Below are 15,689 nucleotides of genomic sequence, written 5' to 3'. Positions count from 1 at the left end.
AGTGGGATTCGAGCCCACGATCCCGGCTTTCGAGTGAGCGAAGACAGTGCATGCCTTAGACCGCTGGGCTACCGTGACCGGCACCCTGCGTGTTTACGTCATGCTAAATATACCTGTGACTCTAGTTCAGCGTGCCATTCTTTGTGAAACCTGCTTCTTCAGTGACGTGGACATGTCGAAGCAATCACTGATAACATTCTTGGCTTCGGCGAAAATCAAGCAGGCTCAGAGCTTGTAGCCGGGGTAGAGTATTTCTTCATACAGAGCAAGCCACAATGTCGTGCGCGCCACATATTAGGGAACTTGTATTCGACGAACGGTGGTGAGGAGATTCTCCTTCATGGGTCTCATTACGCGCTCTTCCACATTAAGTGCTCCTGCGCGTCTCGTCTTCCGTGATCTTCCGAAGAAGGACAAAGAGTACCGGTCACGCTGATGTGATCATTAACGGCGTGAGACATGCGTGGATTCAGAAGTGTACGTTGAGAATACGTCGATAAATGAATGCATGTCGGGACAACCTCGGAATATGCACTTGTCCATTTTAAGCACAGACTTTCAAAGTAACCACGGCATTGAAACAACAGCGCTCCTCTGAAGGCACACTTCACTTGACATGAGTGTCTATGTCACATGTCTCTGTACGTGGCCAGCTCATTATAGGTGTAAACATGACAACTGTATATTTCATTGATGAAGAACAAAGTTGTTTTTACATCATTCTGGATAGAAACATTATCAGACAAGTACAGTATGCACCTAAATATCAGTACTGAAACTCGCGAATCTCGAACGCGTATGTGCGTTTGTAGACGAGATACTTGAATAAGTTCTGCCAGATATTTCATAACGATCTGATGATTTATACATTTTCTGTTTTGCAATAACACTTTCAAACTCAAAAGGGCTAGGATAAGGTATTAACGGCTCAGCTGTATGCATTTCTGTCTGCCTAACAGCATTGACCCTATGTACATTCAATAACTGAGAGAAGTAGTTTCTCCACCTATTCAAAATGTGGGAATCTGCAAGCAGATCACCATTCTAATCCTTCACTAAGTCACTGCTAGGATGGTAACCCCTATTAAAGTAATTTATTCCTCTATACAGGTCTATAATGTTCTTGTTCTTACTGTTCATTGCAAGCTCAACATTTTTGTTTTTCACATATTTCCTTTTTTTTTTATTCACGTCTTATATTTTTCAGATTATCCCCATTTATTTCGCTTGAATCCTATAACCACTGCAAATTTTCTTGTTTCCTTTGGTCTAATAATTTTGAGCATCCATCACTGAACCATGGCTTATGCTTCTTCAGTTCATAATAGCCTAGACTCTCCTTGGCAGATATTTTTATATTCTCTCTAATAGTTTCGCAAGCTTTATTAACATCCACCTCAGTGTCCAAGTTTTCCAAAGCCGCGAACCTATTTTAGATTTCATCATAATACTGCTCTTTACCCTCTACCTCATTTAATTTCTTGGGATTGAACCTCTCCATATGAACTCTATGTGTTGTTTGTTTACTCACTACCAGTCTTTCCCTAACCTTTGCCATCACCAGGTAGTGGTCAGCATCACAATCTGCTGCCCTGAACGAGCGGACATCAAGTATATTTGAGTGCCATCTCCTATCTATCAAAATATGGTCTATTTGATTGTGTATCTTCCCATCAGGATATGTCCAAGTAAATTTATGGATGTTACGATGTGGGAACATTGTGCTTTTGATAGTAAGATTTTTTGATGCGGCAAAGTTTACTAATCTAATTCTATCTTCTTTCCTTGGCACTACAGCCCCAGTGGGCCTACCTCCATGAACTTCTCCGTTCACATCTAATTCTATTATCAATACTAATTTCATGTAAACTCTCATTCCCAAATGTTGGTTTGAAAATATCTTCCTTACTTACTTATCGAATATAGTACATAAAACTGTTCTAGTTCTTCGTAGAACCTGTCCCTCATATCATCAGTTTTATCTTCTGCTGGAACATGAACTTTCAGAACAATGATATCACACCTGCGACCTCTAGTATTATGTATGACATCCTATCGCTGACAAACCCTACCCTCTTAATTGCTGATATGATTCTCTCATGTACGAAAAAACCTGTACCTAATTCATGGTTCTCCTTCCCCTTTCCACAGAAAAACCTATATTCCCTTTCTGGTTCGGTGCCACCTCTGTCCCATCTTACCTCTTGTACTTCTACTAAACCTAACTTATGATATGAGACGTCTTCCGCCACTGCCCTGAGCGAACCTGCACCATATACACTTCTAAACTTCCAAGTACCTAAACTCATATCCATTTTCTTTTGCGTGGCTTGAGTATGCAAGCGAACTATACTGACCGAGCGACCGCCGCTTGTCGGCGAAGTTGGTGCCAACTTTAGCGGATAGAGGGTGTCGCGTCGGTCTTCTAGACCGGAGCCGCTATTTCCTTGAAATAACTCCTCAATTATCATCACGAGGCTGAGTGAACCCCGTTCCAGACCCACTACTTCTCAGAAACTCTGATAGTGCTGGGAATCGAACCCGGGACCTCAAGATCTCTAACCATGAACTCTGAGCGTTAGGCTAGAGAGGCGGTCCTACACTTGAAAAGCATTGTGTTATTATTCGTATTCATTTATTTGCGGAATTAATCAATGGAAACGCAATAAGAGTGGTCCGTTGCCTAGGAATATCCTAAGCAACAAAGGCGTTTCCCCGGAGATGAAAGGACAACAGAGGGTTTGTTGCATGACAGCGGCCGAGACCTAAGATTCTTACATATCCCGTCCGAGACAAGGTTATATAATTCCAGTTTCGCAGGGACCAGACAGGAACTGAGTTGACATTTGACAGTTGAAAGTTGAGTTCTAGAAGTTGCCGAGAACAGTTAAGTTTGCATTTGACTACAGCAGAAGCCCTAATTGTGATACTGAAAATGATATTAACTGTACTCGCTAGTATAAAAGTGAGCGTTCAATAAACCTATTCGCCAAATCCGAGACCTCCGTGAATTTATTTGTCGCATTACATAGGCAACACACGACAACATAATTTTGTGCACTTGAATATTATCAATAGCATCGTTGCTACATTCAGTTCATTTTATTATGGAAAACCATGGCACCCAACACCACCAATAACAAAAAACAAAACTGAACTAGGTTAAGAGACCCCGCCGTTACCCAACTTTCTACTTTGCAGTCCACAGTACTACAGCATTAGCCTTTCCTCTTTAATCGGAGTCTACCAGAGATATGTAACCCCTCTAGGCTACGTTTCTGTGTCGTGCCACTGTCACAGTGGAACGCAGGTGGCAGCATTGTGCTGGAATTCCCTGTGCTGAAGTATAAAGGTATATTTATTATTGCTAGTGGGGTGGGGCTAAGTCCCTTGTACTGCGGCCACTTCTGGCCTATTGTACCAGCCCCAGATGATAGGTGAGGTTGATTGTGGAGCAATTGGTGGAATGAAGATTAGCAAGGGAAACCGAAGTACTCGGAGAAAACCTGCCCCAGCGCCACTTTGCCCACCACAAATCGCACTTGACCAGACCCGGGATGGAACCCGGGCTGCCGCGGTGGGAAGCCAGCGACTAACCGCTTGAGCTATAGGGCGGCCTTAAAAAGGTGTAGCTCAGATCATTGTGTAAGAGGAGAAAAGCAGGAGCGAGATTCATAAATGAATAATATGGCTGCAGGATGGAGGGGCTAAGATGGAGATCCGAAAGAAACGATTACCCGCTGAAGACACACGGCCTTTTAACTAATAGACTGTTTTTCAAATAAGGATACAGTAAATATAACCTTCGTCTGGGGTTAATTTGCACTTTACTTCGAAAGCTGGCTAAGCTGTTTCTTCAGGTGACACGCTACTACCTTATTAATGAGTCTTCATTAATTTGATTTAAGTTGGAAGGTCGTGTGAGGTGGATTTTTTCAATTTACCTAATCTTTCCAGCCGCACTACGGCCCTCGGGACGACTCAGCCTCTAACATAAATGAGTACCAGGAATATTCGTGGGATTAATGACGGCCGGCGCGTAAAGCTGACAACCTCAATGCCATCTGTGAGCCGCTTGTCTAGAAAATGTGGGATCCTCAACCTCTCACAACCCTATGGACCTCCACGGCCTGTTACAGAGATACCTCAATTTTACTTACTTTTTACTTAATATTAATGGTAGCGACAAGCATCGAACCCATAATCCTTTGAATATCGTGTGCTATTAGATCGTGGAGAACACATCAAGACCGGCTACTGGCAAGGGCAATATTTCTTGAAATAAAGTTGCCGATGCGTGAAACTAACCTGTTCCTCGCTCTACAATGAGCCCCTTTCCAAAACTCACCACTCTTGGTCTCCATGAAGGTGTTGTAGCCGTCCATGAAGGTAGCTAATCCTGTAGCCATTCTGCAACCTGCAACACACGAGACAGTCCAGTTATTCAGCACGTATTCTGAAACATGTTCTTGGTGTAAAGAATTTTAAGGAGCAACCACTAGCGACTTGTAGGTTCAAGTGATAAGGTACCGTTAAATTTTATCTTCAGGAAACAAAGGTTTGAATTTAAAGCTTTCCTTCTTCTTTTCTTTATATATCTAGAGACTCGTGGTTTCCGTATGAGAAACCTGTTTCGACATACAAAAACTAAGAAAATATCTCAGATAATTCATTATGGACGTTTCGTATGGTTCTAGCATAGAGCAGCCATTGTTTCCCTAGGTAGAATTAACCGGTTTGCGTTACTGGAAGAGTCGTAATATGTTACAGAATTCGTGTATATTACTTAGTCGAATTTTATTCATGCTTTCAGAATACTGTTCGTATCTGCAGAATGGCAAAAGTAACTGGTATCTATTTTTGATGAATCCATTTCTCTTGCTCATTGCAGTTTTACCGGCAATATCAGCGACATTTTCTCCTCTCGCCGTCAGCACTTGAAGGGCTAATAAGATTTTTTTTATATATATCTCCTTTATTGACAATCAGATACTACAATATTTCAGTCAATTTGCTGTCTTGTGTACAGTTAATTAGGAATTGTACACTTCAGTGGCTTGAGTGGGTCACTTCCATCGACGCGTCCCTCAGCTCTTTAGATCTTCTGGCCACTTCCGTCCAGTTCTTCTGTGGTCGTGATGCAGTAAGAGTGGCTGGAGCAGTGGGTTTGGGTGGTTAGCTAATTTGCTGAAGTGGTTGATGCTGTGTTCTTTGATGGCTTCTGTGACGTATGGTGTTTTGAAGTCGGTGTGAATGGCGTGGTTAGACACGTACCATGGCGCGATTACGATGAGACGAAGACTTTTTGAATTCCTTGGATGAGATCCATATTTGTTTTGCTGGTGCATCCCCAGAGTTGGATTCCGTATGTCCATATTGGTTTGATGACTGCTTTGTATATTAGCAGCTTGTTGTCAATGGATAGGTCAGATTTTTTTCCTATGAGCCAGTATAGGTCTTTGATTTTTTGATCCATTTGTTTCCTTTTCGTGAGGATATGTTGTTTCCAGTTGAGCTTGCTGTCAAAGGTAAGTCCGAAATACTTTGCTTGATCTTTTTGTTGGATGGTAGTGTGGTTTATTTGAATCGGGAGGCATTTGCCTTTTCGAAGCGTGAACGTTGTTTGAATGGATTTTGCTTCATTAACTTTGATTTTCCATTTTTTTAGCCATTTTTCTATGAGTATGAGGTGGTCCTGTAGGTTAGTTGCTGCTGTGGTGGGATTACCGTGTGTAGCGAAGATAGCCGTGTCGTCGGCAAATGTCCCTATGAGTGTCTTGTGGGATGTGGGGAGGTCGTGGGTGTACAGCCTTTAGAGGAGGGGACTAAGTAGGCTTCTTGTGGTACGGCTAATAAAATGAAATAAATTTTCGAAATAACTTTGACATTTGTTCATTCGTTAATAAACAATTTGAACATTGCTGATTGCCTAAACCGTATTGAATACAAACGAAAGAAATTGGCCATTAAGTAAAAAAAAGGTAAAGTTGTCCATGTGCTTAACTAATTAAGCACTACGCCATGAAGGCGTATGTGAGAGTTGATGTATAAACCCACATTATCTTGACCTCGGCACTAGTTGGAGGCGAGAGGTTAGCTTCACTCTCCTGCCGCTTGCGTGGACCCCAGAGCCGGTATCGACACTGTGGAGAAGGAAAAATACCTCACCCTGCCTGGAAACAAACTCCGACCCTTCGGTCGTCCAGCCCGCAGCCAGTTGCTATACCGACTACGCTATCCCCACTCCTAACCATTATGCAATAAGCAAATAAAAGAACAATATTCTTATAAAATACACGTTTATGCTCTCGTAAATTATTATTTGCATATCTAACAAAGAAACGGTGAATATTACGTATCAAGGAAATACGTCATGTATGGCCTTCTGTTACTATAATCACTCCTGAAGCGGAAATAAGAAAAGGGTATAAAAATTTCCAAAAGACTACATAGCAAGGACAAATGGATAAAGGCATAATATTAAAATGCAAGGCTGCGAGGATTGAACAGAATTCAGATTTCATCTCATGCACAGAGTGTGGACTTGGGATGATGGTTGCAATTTACATTCTCTAGCATTATACCCATTAAGCGTCATTCTCCTTCCCCCCCAAAATGGCTTCCCTATTATAAGTACCTTTATTTGCGTTACGTCTGTGTCTGCATTTAGGCACTAATGAAATGACGTACTATGCCAGCCCCCTCTAATTAGGCATCGATACAAATTCGGATTTTCCCCCAAAACGCCGGCCATCACTAGCCGGCTGTGCATTTCCTAGAGAGTGTAAACAAGGCAGGACACGAGAAACTCACAGGTCGGTATCGCAGAATCGAGGTGAGGTAAGGAAAAATATTTGAATTTCAATCAACGACAAGTAGTACTTACTGACTGTGAATGTTTAATCTCCTTAATAATTTAAAGCAGGGGTTCTCAAACTCCGGGACGTGGAGTCCCACTAAAGTAAAACAGAAAATTACTCAAACCCACGCAGTGAAGAATGAAGTTCGGCATATTTTTGTATGTCTACCAGGCAAATCTCTGTCATCAGAAACCCAAGCAAATGTCCAACATCTGTACTCTGTAAGCAAGCTATAAATTGTTTCCTTACAACTTGGAAATATTTTCCGAAATGTTTAGCCTTTGCGTCTACATTGTCATAAAATTCCTGTATTAAATTTTGGTTAATGAATTAAAAAAATGTGTCTGGTTACAGCTCTAAATAGTACTTTATAACTAGGAGAACCCCCAGTTTGAGAATCCATCATTCGAAAGCATCTTACAAACCATTTTGAAAACCGAGGAGCTACTTTGGTTGGGAGTCTACATTGGTCCCCTGTGGCCATTGTGCAATGACGCAAATAAAAATACCAACAAAAAATGAGAAGGGGAAGAAAACACAAACACAAACATTACTCATTAAGAATGAAATAAAATTCTTATACAAAAAGAAGCATCAACTAAACACACTACTCTACCATATCCACAGGCGAAATATTACGTTCTAAGATCCATAATCTGATTACTTCTGTTTGGCATAAGGAAAAATTGCCTGATCAGTGGAAGGAGTCTATTATTGTACCAGTTCACAATAAAACTGACTGTAGTAATTATCGGGGGATATCACTGCTATCAACTTTATACAAAATTTCGTACAATATTCTTCTTTCAAGGTTAAGTCCATATATAGATGAAATTATTGGGTATCGTCAGTGTGGGTTTCGACATAACAAATCAACTTAGATAAGATCTTTTGCATTCGTCAGATATTGGAGAAAAGTGGGAGTACGATGAGACAGTACATTAGCTATGCATGGACTTCAAGAAAGCCTATGATTCAGCTAGAAGGGAAGTATTGTACAATATTCTAATAGAGTTTGGGATACCCATGAAACTAGTTAGGTTGATTAAAATGTGTTTAAACGAAACGCATAGTAAAGTCCGTGTAGGTAAATATTTGTCTCTTAAATTTCCTATCAAGAATGGTCTAAAACAAGGAGATGCTTTATCGTCACTCCTTTTCAACTTTGCCTTAGAATATGCAATTAGGAAGGTCCAGGGAAACCACGTGGGACTGAAACTAAACGGGACACATCAGCTGTTCGCCTACTCCAATGAAGTGAATCTACTGGGTGATACCATAAAGAAGAACACACAAACATTAATTGGCGCAAGTAATGAGATTGGTCTAGAAGTAAACACACAGAAAGCTAAATATATGTTGGTGTCTCGTCACCAAACCGCCGGGCAAATTCATGACATAACGACAAAAAACAGATGTTTTGAAAATGTGGCACAGTTCAGATATTTGGGAACAATGATAACAGATCGAAACCTGATTCAGGAGGGAATTAAGAGGTGATTGAACTCGGATAATGCTTGCTACCATTCAGTTCAGAACCTTTTGTCTTCTAGTCTGTCGTCCAAAAACATAAAAATTAGAATATACAAAACTACAATTTGGCCTGCGGTTCTGTATGGGTGTGAAACTTTGTCTCTGACATTAAGGGAGGAAGATAGACTGAGGGTGTTTGAGAACTGGGTGTTGAGGAGAGTATTTGGACCGAAGAGAGATGAAGTGACAGGAGGTTGGAGAAAACTGCATAATGAGGAGCTTCATAACTTGTACTCTTCTCCAAGTATAATTAGAATGATCAAGTCAAAGAGGATGAGGTGGGCAGGTCATGTAGCACGAATGGCGCAGACGAGGCATGCGTATAGGATATTGGTGGGAAAGCCAGAAGGAAAGAGACAACAGGGAAGACCAGGGCGTAGTTGGGTAGACAATATTAGAATGGATCTTAGAGAGATAGAATGGGATGATATGGATTGGATAGATTTGGCTTAGGATAGGGACCAGTGGAGGGCTCTTGTGAACACGGTAGTGAACCTTCGGGTCGCATAAAATACTGGGAAATTCTTGAGTAGGTGCAGAATTGGCGGCTCCTCCAGAAGGGCTCAGCTCCATGAGTAAGTAAGTAAGTAAGTAAGTAAGTACTGTAAAGCGAGTGTCTAGACAGAAGAGATACGGCTTGTTGCAAACTTCGCGTAGGTCCTGACAGGATGTGACAATCCAAAACATCACTATGTTAACAGCTACTCTCGTGAAAAAATCAAAATTTATATTGTGAACTCCAGTCAGAAGTTCAATCTGATTGAGATTACCCTTAGTTTTACTACTCTAAGGTCATTTTAGTGATCTGGATCATTTATTTGTACTTCCCACGAAATGCAAGGGCGGCCGAGGTACAAGGGTGTGTTGCAGTGAAATGTGTGTCACAAGGAAGCACTGGTCGCCTAAGACCTTTGGTCTCTGTATTGCGAAACGGCACGTCTCAAAGTGGACGGTTGTTTGATGGACTATAAGGAGCCATGCTTGACCCGGGTAACCTATTCAGGTTATGACACATATGTCCTCGGCTGGAATATCGGTTACGAAACTTTTTATTCTTGAAGTGTAGTACACGTAAAGGATGCAAGGTTACTGACAATCTTTGTCTTATAGAATCTGAGGCTAGACGGATTGCTCAAACGCATGTTCACCTTGATATTTTAAACACAATGCAGCAGACCTAATTGAGTCTGATAAAAAAAGCAATAAGCATCTATTAAAACTCATTCGCGAAATGTGAATTCCCGTGTTTCTTTACGGGATTACCCTGATGATTAAGACAACGGGGTATCCAGGACTATAGGTTACTTCTGTCCGACCTCACTGCGTGACATCTCAAAAGGCAGAGATCTTTAAACCCAGAACTCATACGTTCCATCATTTTGTTGAAGCACCCCATAAGCTAGACCCACAATCTGCATAGTCGAAGTGACAGCAACTAGCAACAGAAAACCTAATTAGAAAAATTCGGAAAGGATGTTTAAAATCGCAGGACATCTTACTTCATTTCTGAATTTCCTAACCAAACAAAGGATGTTAGCCCTGTGCTTAACATCACGTCATGAAGATGGAGGTAAAGCTCCCCAAATTTTTAGACACTGCAATAAATTGAAGCGTTTAACTATCTTCACGCTATAGTCGTATTAACCTCGGAACCAAATGAATAGGAGACTGGGCGGGTCACATAGGCGGCCTCGATGATGTGGAGAAGAGAAAAATCTCTTTCCCCTGCCGGGAATCGAACCACAACCTCTCTGCCGTCCTTCCGGTATCCGACTCACTACACCGCCTGAGCTGTTATGTCTCCCTAAACAAGCCATATTCTTGGATTAAATTTTTCTCATTTCATCACCACATTCTTCTTCTGCAGCTACATTTCTATCATAGAATTCTTTTTCAGATATCCTAAAGGACACTTTAGGGGGTAGGCGGTGCCGGAGAAGATCAAAACTGTGAATATTTCCACCTACGAATACGGCCCTATTAAAGCTGTGCGATTTTCCAAATATTTAGCTTTATTTCGGAGTTTATATATGGAAATACGCTTCAACACACTTACCAAGATGTTTTGTGTTTCTGGAAATTATCCATCGTCCTGTTTTTATTAAGTCCCACAACGTTTCAGAGACTGGATTCTGTCTCCGTTTTCAGGTGGAAACTATTCAGTTGGGCCCAATCGATAGAGCTGGTACCTATCTCCGGACATATTCACCAACGAAAGATAGGGTATATAAACCAAGCACAGCATGAACCATCAACGAGAGCTAAGCTAATCATTATAAAGAGTAAAAAATTGAAGACACACGAGGCTTAGAACATATGTTTGTGCGGTTTCACGGCTATTGTAATTAAAATCAGATTACTATCAGAATAGACGTCTTCACTAAAGAGACAATTTCTCCGTATGACATCAAAATAAGAACACAATTTTCACACATAATCTGCACTGGGCGGAGAAGTAGTTTTCTGACTTTTGCTGCGATAAGGGGGGTCCAGATGGGAGAAATGTCCAAGCTGGGTTGCCTGGTCAGATTGTTTACCAGAGACATATGGTCGGATGTCCTTATTTCCTATAGATGATGTTTTGTTCAAACTGCAAGACCTTCGCTTCTTTCCAACATATTTTGAACCTTTCATCGTACTCATGTTGGGCTAATTTTAATTTTTCAACAGATCTTGTGTCAGGACACAATTGTGCTCCTAAATGTGTACATCTAAATGTCTTATTGTTTCACGACGTAATATTTGCCAAAACAGCACGGGATGCTTTGTCTGCTGGGCATCTCTAACCGGTCCAGGATTCGTCAGTGTTCTATAGGGTGTATTTATTTTTTAAAATTGTCTTCAATCCCAATGCGTCTCAGTTTCTCGGAAATACCCATAACATAGTTGATAATGAGAGTGCCCACGTATATTGTGTCAGAAGAAGGACGATTTCTTGTCGATGGCTTCGTTATGGAGTCAACGAACTGTTCTGGATATCCATTAAGCATCAGACAATAAATTATGTTCTTAACTTCTTTGTTGAACTCCTTGTTCTGGCATATGACCTTGGCTAGAAAGACGAAATTATGAACGACTACACTTTTCACGTGATGCGGGTGGACGAACTTCAAGTGCAGAGTGTTTCCAGTACATATTCATGGCCAATGTAAGAGCCCTCTTCATGACCAAGATATTCAAGAACAGAAGAGTATCATTAGCTGCAACTTCCATTGTGAATCTGATGGTAGGTCTAACGCTGTTGAGTTGGTGAAGAAATTGTTGTAATCTTGGTGGTCCATGTGGCTCTACTAAAATGCTGTTGAAATATCTGAGCCATTTTGTGGGTTTGTGGGTTTGTGGTCTACTGCAACCAATGCTATTTTTTTAAGGTCCTCCATAAGTATATTACCGATCGCAGGAGATAGTTAGTTTCGCATGGCCATACCCTCTTTTTGCTGACAGAATTTATCCTCAGACTGGAAGCAGGTAGATGTTTGTTTCTTCAGCTTGCAAAGGCGAGCACGCTGGGAGAGATAGGTCCGTACATCGCCTGCTTCCGTGCACGTTAAACCAGATCCCAAAGAATACAGAATTCTCATTTGCAAATTCTTCTAAAACTCTTAGATGTAACAGAGATAATAACACCTGATAAAACTCCGTGGCTTTATTCCTCAAGCGTACTCTATCGACCGAGTGACCGCCATTTGTCGGCGAAGTTAGTATCAACTATAGCGGATAGAGGGTGTCACGTGGTCAGCGCAACGAATCCCCACGGTCGTTAATCTCGGTTTTTTAGACCGGAGCCGCTACTTTTCTATTCAAGTAGCTCCTCAATTAACCTCACGAGGATGAGTGGACCTTTTCCTTCTCAGAAAATCTAGTAGCGTCGGGAATCGAACCCGGGACCTCTGAATCTGTAGCCAGGATCTCTGACCACTAGACCACAGATGTAGTCTATAATACCGGATTATAATATTAAACTGGATGTTAATGTAATAATTTTCAGGGATCTGGAGTAGATTACGCTCTCTCAGTTTTGTAAAACGAAAATAATGGCATTAAGTACTTTAAAATTTCCGCTTGTCAGTCACCCAGTTTCTCACTAACAGCTTCTTACGCTTATTTTTCGTTGTGTTCATGCAGTAATGTGCAATATATGTGATGTCGGACGAAATGCCCCAGCCTCAAAGCAATGTGCGAATTTCGAATTCATTTTATATTCAATTTGTGTTCAAACAGACTTTGAGAGAAGTTCATGTTAGTCTATATGATTTCAAAATTTAAGAAGCACAGATAAATTGATCACACATAACATAGGCTATGTAAAATTTGAGGTTCTCACAATGGTGGTAGTGAATAGTTTTGTCGCGTGGCATATGACACCGTGCAGTCTGTGTAGTTTGTTTTCACCGGACTACACGGGGCCATACCCCAGACGATAACAGTGTTCATAATATTGGCTAATTCCAGAAAAGTGTTTGTCCGACGTAATATTGTAAGATTGTATCTTTTATTGCTTACGTTTCAAGGTTGCGAACTGACCATAATACGTGTACTTACGTCAACAACTTTTCTTTCGTACAATTTATATGCAAAATAAAATGAATGAAAACTTGAACATACTAACATGTTGTGGCCCAACCGGTTCAGCTTCACGTGGACACATGTATGAAGTCTTCATGTGCATATTCACTGCTGATTTTATGATTCGATATGTTACAGTCTGACACAACTCCTGTTGTAATATTGTCACGTATTACAGTGACTAAGACGAGGTTTTTGATTGGTAAATTGGTTTATTGGATCTTCAGTAGTCGTAATTATAATTAGTTCTTACACTCTCAAGATCACTGAAACTATAGCATATATAATGTCACTCACTATGTCATAGCTGAAGCGGTTAGTCGCTGGCTTCCCATCGCGGCGGCCCGGGTTCGATCCCGGGTCTGGTCAAGTGGGATTTGTGGTGGACATGTGGCGCTGGGGTAGGTTTTCTCCGAATACTTTGGTTTCCCCTGCCAATCTTAATTCCACCAATTGCTCCACAATCACCCTCACCTATCATCTGGGGCTGGTACAATAGGCCAGAAGTGGCCATAGTACAAGGGACTTAGTCCCACCCCACTAGCAATAAAAAATCTTCTAATTCTTCTTGTGGCCACACTGCTGTACCCTTGGAACTTCGGAAATCAAGTCAAGTCAATTCCCATCCCCGTATTCTCTTATATCCTCTCGGCACGGACCATGAACAGAAAACACAGTTCTATTGTTGCGTACTGCAGACCACACATAAAACAAGTCACATGATAATTATCACTCCAGTCCATTGGCGCGTTGAATGTTTCCTAGCAACGAGTGGTAAACATTCGTCCTATTGTTGCGTGCTCGTATCATGAGATTTTTATGGAGATGTTGCCTGGCAGTGCGTTGCTACGTCAAAATGTACTTTTATTTTTTTAAATAACAAATATCTGCCCGTTTGTTTATCACATCGTGACCATCAATTTAAACTGAACATTAATTCTAATATGTTATGTAACAAATTAATTGAAACGGCTTTGAGAATCACGACATCAATAACAACATTAATCAGAGTCTAGTATTTACGTGTTATTGTACAGAAGATTTGAGTAGATTGAGGTGTCCTTAATTGGGTTGTGGGGAGGGAGGCGTTGTTCGTAAGAGGAGCTCTGTTGAGGCTGCACTGTTATGGTAAGAGATGAGCGAAAACTCTCCTTACATAATTCATCGGAACGCACTAACGCGAATATTCAACAATATCCAGCCAAACATCAACACGGCTGCTTAGTTTACAGTGGCAACATACACGTATAACTTAATTTCTGAAGTTTACATTTTCTTTCTTAGAATGCTGGAACATCTCTAATGAAATGGCCTACATGTCTCATGGCAATAAAAGTAAAGTAAAGGTATCCCTGTAACAGGCCATGAAGGCCCATAGGGTTGTGAGACGTTGAGGTTCCCACATTATCTAGACAATCGGCTCAAAGATGGCGGTAAGGTTGTCAGACTTACGCGCCGGCCGCGCTGTACTCCCCAGGAAAATTATTTAATTAATTCCTGGTATTCATTTCTGTTAGAGGCTGAGTCGACCCCAGAGTCATAATGAGGCTGGAAGGATTAGGTCAACTGAAAAAAATCTAATGACTTCTTCCGGACTTGAACCAGCGACCTTCCGGCTTGTAGCATAGTGCCTCAACCAACTGTTCTACCGCCATGTTTCCAATTAGTTACAATTGACAACGGTTAGCAGACTTCGTTCTGAAGAGTAACCCAGAATTTAATGAATACATATTTTATAACAACTATTTTGAATTGTTGCACTATTTGCAGTACACAACACACAGCACATAGGAAACATCTAACCATAAGCCATACAACCTCNGAGGCTGAGTCGACCCCAGAGTCATAATGAGGCTGGAAGGATTAGGTCAACTGAAAAAAATCTAATGACCTCTTCCGGACTTGAACCAGCGACCTTCCGGCTTGTAGCATAGTGCTTCAACCAACTATTCTACCGCCATGTTTCACAATTAGTTACAATTGACAACGGTTAGCAGACTTCGTTCTGAAGAGTAACCCAGAATTTAATGAATACATATTTTATAACAACTATTTTGAATTGTTGCACTATTTGCAGTACACAACACACAGCACATAGGAAACATCTAACCATAAGCCATACAACCTCAAGCTGACATCTCCCATCTTCGGGATGAATTAACAAGGAGGAGCTTAGCATTTTACATCAAATGTTTTAAATATTTTAACATTAGCGTTTTAACTTAAAAACAGTTTCGGATGAAAAGTGAGAATTTGATAGTGTACTCAACTATCCTAGCAAGTGTTGTGCCTTTACACGTCAACATATTGTAGCAGCGTCCACACAACAAACATAACTGTGAACATCATAAACAACGACAGTGTTTCATAATTGTAGTAAGTGCCTCTGATGATGATTGTGTCAAACCGAAACATGTAAGGCAGAAGTGATAAAAAAGTGACCTACAAATTGTTACACTCGACGGACTTTCTATTAACTTTGTTATAACAACTAATTCATAGAATGAGGAGGGACTATATAGCTTTGAAATCATGTTAGTCGTAAGTCAGATATAACAGCAGCCTGCACATAGGGTGGCAAATTCTGGAAATGTTGCCAACTAATGTATCTACTTCATATGTCATTCCTACGTAATAGATTGCATTGTCACGGAACTACATTTGAGGGGGCAGTGCGGGAGACTTCAAGCAAGTGTAAGAAGGAATCCATCCCACGCCATAGTCAACAGG

General features: G+C 41.0%; 1 protein-coding gene across 1 annotated transcript in view; it reads right to left on the bottom strand.

Annotated features, from left to right (window-relative positions):
* The window catches only part of LOC111870251 (elongation of very long chain fatty acids protein AAEL008004), a 104,854-nt gene that overhangs the window by 23,932 nt on the left and 65,233 nt on the right, over positions 1–15,689 (bottom strand). Inside the window, exon 3 of the mRNA XM_023862369.2 lies at positions 4,349–4,417. Coding sequence (XP_023718137.1) covers positions 4,349–4,409 — 61 coding nt within the window. The 5' untranslated portion in view covers positions 4,410–4,417. The remainder of the gene's footprint in view (positions 1–4,348; positions 4,418–15,689) is intronic.

Source organism: Cryptotermes secundus, unplaced genomic scaffold (genome assembly GCF_002891405.2).
Source record: "Cryptotermes secundus unplaced genomic scaffold, Csec_1.0 scaffold75, whole genome shotgun sequence".
Classification (NCBI taxonomy): Eukaryota; Metazoa; Arthropoda; class Insecta; order Blattodea; family Kalotermitidae; genus Cryptotermes; species Cryptotermes secundus.
Note: the sequence above shows the minus strand (reverse complement) of the source record. Positions and strands in the feature narration are given on the sequence as shown.